At 41.5% G+C, this 8,745-nt stretch overlaps 1 protein-coding gene across 1 annotated transcript in view; it reads left to right on the top strand.

Annotated features, from left to right (window-relative positions):
- Window positions 1–1,170: 1,170 nt before the first annotated feature.
- TRABD2B (TraB domain containing 2B) overlaps window positions 1,171–8,745 on the top strand; it is a gene marked incomplete at both ends in the record, with an annotated part of 242,464 nt that continues 234,889 nt past the window's right edge. The window contains 2 exons of the mRNA XM_081322461.1: window positions 1,171–1,293; window positions 3,349–3,909. Coding sequence (XP_081178587.1) covers window positions 1,171–1,293; window positions 3,349–3,909 — 684 coding nt within the window. The remainder of the gene's footprint in view (window positions 1,294–3,348; window positions 3,910–8,745) is intronic.

The following is an 8,745-nucleotide window of genomic DNA, read 5'->3' as shown; positions in this document are numbered from 1 at the left end:
TGTGAAGGCTGGAGAAGTTATCAGGGATCGCGCCTAAGGCTTGGAAGTTCTCTTGGCCTTCGTTTCCCGGATTGGAATTTTGTCAGGAAAAACACAAGAGCTCTTCTTCGGAACAGTAAAACAAAAGAAGGAATTGCTGTCGATACAATAATAGCCTTTCCGAAAAGAGAAGATGCCTTTGAGACAAGGAAATGTTTGAATTTGTACTCTGATCGTTCGTCCCTCCAATGTTGTCCCCTTCCCGCTCTTCCTTCCTTCCTTCCTTCCTTCCTTCCTTCCTTCCTTCCTTCCTTCCTTCCTTCCTTCCTCTCTCTCTCTCTGTCTCTCTCTCTCTGTCTCTCTCTCTGTCTCTCTCTCTCTCTCTCTCTCTCTTAAATGGGGGAGCGAGGAAGATTCCCCCCTCCTTTTGGGAGCCCGCCGAGCTTTGTTTGTGAGCCAGGCGCCCTCTGGCGGCGGCAGCTGTTTTTTTTTTGCTTGCCTTTCACAGGCGGGATGGGAAAGAAAAAGTTTGGAAAAGTTTTTGGAAGTCGCGGTAAAGTGATGAGAGTGTGGTGGTTCGCCCCCCCCACCCGCCCGCCCGCCTGCCCGCCCGCCTCCTGGCTTTTCCTAGCTGTGTGAGCGTGCGTGTGTGAAACCGACATGATGACATCCACAGCAGTGCCCGCCTTCCCGTGCCTGTTCAAATAGCATTTCCCTACATCTATCGCCATCGAAAAAGTAGGATCCCCGCTACCTCCCCCCCCCACCCCTTCTCAGGGAAAGAGAGGCAGAGAGAAATCACTTTCTTTTCCCACCTCTTTCCTTGTAAACGCCAAGGCAAAAATAGAAGACGGGGCAAACCCTCAATAACTCGGCCAGGATAAAACGATTCTCCTCCGAAGAGTTGCATTCGCCCCCCACCCCCCACCCCGAGCATGGCGGAGGCTCGGGATCAGTGCCGCCGGGGGTCCGCGAACCATCCTTGAGGGACCATTTAACACGGCCCCTGCCCCCTCCCCTCCCTCCCTGTCCCGCCAACCAGGGCAGCGGATGCGAACTCTCGCTTTTTTGCACTTGTCAGATGCGGACGGGACTTTAGCCGGCTGGGATCGAGACACCCGAGGCAATCCGACCGGCGAAGAGTTACTTTCAAAGGCAGCCGGCAAAGCGGGTCCCCGGGGGAGGAAGAGGATGCAGCTCCACCTGGCGCTGCTATGCCTTGCTGTGCTCGGGAGGGCTCTGCCGGCGACGGCTCGACCCGAGCCCGGGAGGCGGCAGCCACTGGACCCAAGGCGATGTGAGCCGCCCCGATCGGTGAGCTGGGCGAGGGAGGGAGGAGAGAGAGAGAGAGAGGAGAGGCGCACGCGGTGGAGGAGGTGTGGGTGGCGGGGATTCCAAGTAAGTAGATCCTCTTGGGCAGCGCCACGTGCGGAAATCTCTTGGGATCTCCTGGGATGGTCCCCGAAGAGCGCCTCGTCAGCCAGACGCTGCCTTCCCAGCGCCCCACTGGACCCCCAAAGCTTGGCCTTGGGGTTGGGCCCTTAAGGTCTGTGTGGTGGTCGTGGCCGGGCTGGCATCTCCAGCATCCCGTCTCAGGTGGCCTGGCTGGGCACTCTGGGGAGCGCTGCCCTTGGCCCGAGAAGCCTGGAAAGAGTGAACGTAAATGGTCAACTTGACCAGAAGACGGACTTCTGCTTCTGCCCCTTATACAGCATCGAGCACACAGGGCTGCTTAACCGGTGAACGGTAGCAAACTTGTAGTCAAGTCGTGGATTTTTACTACCAGATAGGCTAACTGCCTCTGCTTGCCAAGCACTGGAGCCCTTCCCGTCTTTTTTCAGGCATCTTCTCAAAAAGTTTAGGCTACGCCCAGATACCGTAGCTAATATAGTAGATTATACGTATATGTGCTGCTTCTCTTATTCAGCAGAAGCAAAGTTAATAACGTTTGGGGTCCTTTGGTCAACTTTTCCATAAAAGCTGTAATTTGTTTTTATTTAGACAGCGTTTTCACAGGTGATGTATGTTCAGTAAAATAAATGTAGCATCATTTACCGCATAATACCACCTATTCACTGTTCTGAAACTGCAGCTCCTTTAAATAAGTTATAGTGCCAAACTAGGACCTGTCTTCACCCAGCAATGTCCTTCATTAGAAGATTTAGGCCACCTGTACTGTAGTCCCTCAGCCTAAGCTACCTCACATGTGCATTTAGGCTAGGCTGGAGAGGTAGATAACTATGTATACTGATTTGAGATCCTGGAGGAAATGGGGCAAAATCAGTGCAAAGTCTCATGTGAATGGATTGGGTTGAAAATTGTGGTGACCTTTAGAAGCGTTGTGGTTATTACCTGCATCATCTGCTGCCTAAGGTTATATGAAAGCCAGTGGAACTACACACTTGCTTCCAATTTAGGATCAAAAGACTAGCTTCTGACAGGAGTACAGGTGGCATAAAATTAGTATGTATTACTGACAAATTATAGCTCTCTAGGACGTACAGAAATTAAGGATGTACAGAATATCTCTGCATAGTGAGCCCAGGCAAATTGGATAAAAAAGATTATTACAAGGTATCTCTTAAGTATATATTTCCGGCCTGATCAAATACAACAATAAATGATCCAAATACAGTAGCTGATCTTAAGGATGGTGCCTGCTTGGATAATTAAAGACAACAAACTTGTACCACTGAGTGCCGCTTTATATATGTGCCTAATGTGTACATTCTGTCCAAAATGTACATATATAACAATGAACAAATTCTTGCTCGTATTAATGTATTTCTGCGGTTCCATACAAGATGGCTGTTTAAAGTACAGCAACCTAAAAAGGAAAATATTTGTGGTTCAGGGTTGAAATGAGGGGTCCTTGGTGCTCTCTGAGCTTGGTTGTTTTCTTGCAGATGTTTTGTTACCCAAACTAGGTAACATCATCAGGGCAAGCTCAGAGAGCACCAAGAACAATAACCTATTCTGTTATATAGCTCTTTTCACCTCAAAGGACAGTCACTTAAGGTGTTAAGGCATAACATATCAGTTAAGTGACCTAACTCTGTATCTTTCTCTGTAACATATGTGTTTTGCAGTTGTTAGAATCATGTTTATTGAATTCAATAGAATTGTTCTATGTACGTGCAGTTCAATAGATTTTGCTTCAATATCTGTTTAGGTTAGTATCAGAGAGGTTACTATGTGAAACAATAGCCTTCAAACAATTTTGCAAAGTTATTCCAGAATAGGTGACAGCCACAGTGTAGACCTGCATTACCTTTCTGCGTCATTGACTATCCCCCCATATTTGCTGGCCTAAATATCTTGATCACAGCACTGTCCCTGATGCTGATTAATTTCCTTTCTTTTGCTTAGCAAAGAGACCTGAACTCTTTCCTCTGGACAATCCGGAGAGATCCTCCTGCCTACTTATTTGGCACCATCCATGTGCCTTATACACGGGTGTGGGACTTTGTTCCTGAGAACTCCAAAGCTGCTTTTCAAGCCAGCTCCAATGTGTACTTCGAATTGGATCTCACAAACCCTTCCACAATATCAGGCCTGGCCAACTGTCAGTTGCTTCCTCATGGAGAGAATTTGCAGAATGTGCTTCCCCAGGATCTTTACCATCGCCTCAAACGCCATCTTGAGTATGTCAGATTGATGCTGCCTCACTGGATGAGTCCGGATCAAAGGGGCAAAGGCCTTTACGCCGATTACCTTTTCAATGCCATTGCTGGAAACTGGGAGCGCAAAAGGCCTGTCTGGGTGATGCTGATGGTCAATTCCTTGACTGAGACAGACATCCGTTCCCGGGGAGTGCCGGTGCTGGATCTCTACCTGGCTCAAGAGGCTGAAAGGATGAAGAAAGGCACAGGAGCTGTGGAGAGAGTAGAAGAGCAATGCCACCCTCTGAATGGGCTGAACTTCTCCCAGGTAAGGGTGTGTCTAGACCTTTTAATTTTCCAGAGAGTGTCTTTCCTTTCAAATGAGCTGGCATTCGTTTGGGGCAGGCAGAAACTGCAGAAGGAATTGGTCCCAGAGGCTAGCTAGTGCATCCTAGGTTTATATTCGTCAATGAACTTTCGTGAAATGTTTCTATGAAATCTAGATTTATGGCAGTACAGATCATTGTTTTTCCTCTTTAGATAATATGATAACTGCAAGAATGTTACCACATAGAGTCCTAGTGCTAGAACGTGAGGTTAACGCTGAATACCTGCACAATGTAGGAATCCTATTTAAAGCCTCCTTGGCACTCATATCTTTTCTAAACAAGAATGATATGTGTGTTTAGGATAGAGCCACAGTGTGATTTCTTCCATAATTTGCATGTATGGATAAATATGAACACTGTTTTTTTGAAGATGACCTTGAGGAGCATGTGGAAGTTGGGTGTAGTTGGAAAAACTTCAGTGCTGCAATGATGCTTTTGTTCTGATTTCCTGATACACTGAACAAGAATGTTAGATGTGTAATATATGGCAGGCACACACACACACACACACACACACACACACACACACAAACACACACACACATAAAGAAAGTAGATGGGCTAGTTCTTTCTAGGGTCTTTCAACCAGCATTGTTATTGGTATCTTGGAGATCAGGATTATTGTGTCACAGCAACAGAAAATTGTGTGAGATTATGTCACTGTACATGTTAATGACATGCAGAGGAGTGGAAAATACAACCATTTGTCCTGGATGTGCTTAGTGCCAAGACAGAAAGCTCCTCCGCACCCCATGCGTTCTGTGGAAAGACAGATGCTCTCTCTTTTATATTTTGTCAAGCTCATTCAGATCCAGAAGTAGATTGCTTCCCACTGTTGTGTGTAAAACATCTGAGCCTTTCTTTGGTTGCTGTTAAATCCACATGATCTCACAGTCACCCCAGTACTTGTTTTAAAGGGATGTATGGAATAAGAGCATATGTAATACAGTGCAATCCTATATAGATCTATTAAGCAGTAAGCTCTGTTGAATTCAGAAAGGGCTTCCTTCCAAGAACATACAGACAGGAGTGGATTTGCAGTACAGGATATTTGCTGTTTTTATAGTTACATAAAATGCTGGAGTGCTCCTGAAAGAATGGAGTTTCTAATTGTATTTGGAAAGGCCTTAAATGCTCTACCGAAGAAGGCTGATATAGACTTGTTTTCTATTTCGAAATGTAGATGTTAGCTGTACAGTATGTGAGTGTATTACAGTATATATGAGTCAAAAGAAATGCATTGTTTGGCATTCTTAAGGGTTGTGTTCCCTTATACCCAATCTCTATTCATTGTGTGTGTGTGTGTGTGTGATAATATTGTTTATAGTAACCACTATGCTGTCAACTCATTTTTTGTGTGGCATCTATGTGTGTTTATGGCCTTAAAATATGGATTGTAAAATTACAGCTGCTCTTTGTTTACAGCAAAACGATCTGCATTAGACACCCATTGTGCTCACAATCTTGGTCTATCTCTTGATTTAGGTAATGGGGCTCATGTGCTTCTCTGAAGAGTACATTGTGAGATTTTGGATGGAGTACTGTTTTCCATTAAACCTCTCCCAAAGATCACCTGTAAAAATATGTAATTAGTTGATCATCCTGCCAAAAAATAGATGGCTGGGTTGAAATAAAATGGGGAAAACACGCTAACGGATTTCTCTTGTGGTTCTTTGTTTGTCCAATAAGTTTCAGTTTTGATACAGTCACAGAAAAAGTATAGATAGAGCCTGTGTGAAAACAATCAGCTTTTTGTTTAGAAAAATGTTATAATTAACCTAACACCTGTTAAAGGAGTGGTAGGGAATTTGTGGCCTTTGGATGTTGCTTGACTAGAACGGTTTGTCTCTGTTATGTTTGTAACAGGGAGGGATGTGATTTGCTTGATTCCCATCTTTCCTATCCTTTCACCATATTGTTGATGTCCATAGAAGTTGAAAGCATGAAAAAGCACAATTTTTCGATCTTGGATTAAAAGACCTATTAGGAATCCCCTTTTCAAGTGAGGGATTTTACTCCAAGCACACGTTTTTTATCAGTTGGTTATAACAATGCATTGAGAGAATATTAATAGATTTTTGTCTTCTCCCTTATGAATTGTTGGTTGGGCTGCCATCTAATGATGTAGATTTTTGCCATCTAATCCCAAAGATCCTCCTCTAAGCAAATGCATTTTTATATCTGGAATTCAAATCTATTTTTTTCCTGTTCTGGAATTACAAGAAAATGGGTCTATGCAAAGATTTAAAATAGGCTTTGTTATTTCAACAGCAGTTTTACTTTATTAATATTGGCACTGTAGAATAAATATTTTCAGGATTTGAAGGATGTTAATGGAATTAAAAATCTCTGTTTGCCAATTTGATCACATGCATGCCGTGATTATCTATGGCAAAATATTAGTTCCATTTATAAAAAAAATCTTTTAAAAAATGACTAGAAGAAATCCAATCAATCAGTACCAAATAATGAATCAATATTCTTCAGCCTACTTTATTGCAAAATGAACAAAATATTTGTGACAGTTTCATTAGAGTTAATGTTCAGATTCCTATTTTAAATTCGCACTGCAAGACTTCAAATCAAGTTCACAATAATTAGCAGAGATACACTATGCTGCTTATGATGCTGGAGTCTCTATCACAGCGGCTCCCAACCTTTTCTATACCCCGCACCCCTAAAACACTTCTGATATATATATTTATATTATATTTATATTTATTAAATTTTTATACCGCCCTTCTCCCGAAGGGCTCAGGGCGGTGTACAGGGCAATAAATATTAAAAAACAAAGTACAAAAGTTAAAAAACAATTAAATAATTATGCCCGATATATACAATAATAAAACCATATTAAAAACCCAACCCCAAACCCATCAAACCAGGCCGGATTGCTCAAATAAATAGGTTTTTAGATCCCGCCGGAAGGAGCGAAGGTCGGGGGCCTTACACCACTTATGAATGTTCAAAATAATGGCCATGAATTTTGCATATACACTATAATTTTGAAAAGCCAAGTTTTTGCACTCCCTGGAATATCATCTCACACCCCTGGCTGGGAACCCCTGCCCCATCGGGTCAAATTAAATCTTTTTAAAGTCCTTCATAAAATGTACAGTGGGAAGTTTTTCAAATCTGAACTGCATAACATATTTTTGTGGCTTTAAGCATGAACTATCCTTTTAATCTCTCAGGATGAGAACTAATGCTGGTTTAGATTTCTTCTCCCTGAGAGTCTGATTTTTAACTCTACACATCATTATTCCTTGATTTTTCTTTGTAGACTTTTCTGCACAATAAAGGGAAAAAAAGATTAAATACTCAAAGACGGCTTTGGTTTTATAAATCCATTACTTCCAGACTCATTGATTTGGGATAGTTGAACAATTACGGTCATTTAGAAACCTTTGTCTCTTAGATTTAAAGATATCTTGGTAGATACCAGTTAACCAGATAATCCCAAGGTAGCTGCTATGCTTTTATTTTTTATGTAAGTACTTTATGAAATAAAATTGACATGCTAGCAGAATTAATGTGTAAACAGGCATCTGAAAGATACATTAAAAAAAACCCAAGACTGTCTTGATGACAGCAATAGAAGAAATTAATAAAAGGTAGCCAAAATGCTAGATCTCTTTGTATTGCATTCTAAGAGCTAGTTGGCTGGCCTTCACAGCTGGCAAATTGTTTAAAAGGAGCAATTTGTAATGTTATCATTTGGTCTAGCAATTCTGCTGTTGGTTTTACTGTTATGGCCTTAATTGAAAGGAGTGGATTATGATGAACAAGATTTCCTCTCTAAATCCTGAATCTCTGGCCTTTTTCTAAGAAACCTATAATTAGTGGTATTAATGGTGGAAATTAGAAATTGACCAGAATTTGTTTTCCAGTGGTATGTCTAGCCTGATGGGAACAACATCTGTGATCATTTATAACATTGAATCTGTTTCGAACATCAGTAGGACTCTTTTTAACCTGCTTTCAGCATTACTTTAATTGCAATATGTGTAACTTACAAAATTTGGAAACAAAATCCCAGAAGACATGCTGTAGTGAAATGTTCTTAGGCATCTGCTTTCAAGAATTTCTAAGAGGGAAACAAACGGTTTGCTCTTTTTCCTAAAAGTACTTAGCTTTTTTATTTCTTTCCCATCTTTATATTACTGTACACTACTAACATACTAAAGGTATACTACAAAATATCAGTGTATCCAATGCTGAATTCTTATGCCTTATGGAACAATCTGAAGATGTTTCAAAGGAAGAAAGTTCAATTTTTCACAACCTTCATTAGCATTTGAAGAGGGTATGTAAAATTATGATTCAGAGATTATGGTAAAATTTTAACAAGCCATATTCACTTATGCTAAGACATAAACTATGATTTACAAGCTTAATGGCTGAGTTCCTGTCTTAAGCCAAACCCAAATATACCACACACCAGTTTAAGACAACATATTCTGAACAGAAAATTGCATTTTCAAAATAAATTCCTTTGCATCATTAAGTTCTTCCTTAATCTAATGTCTTAGTCAGTGTACTGATCTGAACCCAGAGGGACTTTGTTGTAAACATTCTTTGGTTTGCTTGCCTAAAAGACCCAACTGAATTGTATCCTTTGTGCAGCAAACAGAAAAAACAACAACAAGGCAGCATCCCAAGGATCTCTTCTCTAATTTTCACTGGTTTATATGGAAGAAAATCTCTCCTCAGCCAAAAACACACCAGCAGCAAAAGCTCTCAGTGTTGCTGCCAAGAATATAATATGGACATAG

Source organism: Vipera berus, assembly GCF_964194415.1.
Source record: "Vipera berus genome assembly, chromosome: 3".
Lineage (NCBI taxonomy): Eukaryota > Metazoa > Chordata > Lepidosauria > Squamata > Viperidae > Vipera > Vipera berus.
The sequence above is the reverse complement of the archived record's forward strand: the minus strand, read 5'-3'. Positions and strand labels throughout refer to the sequence as shown.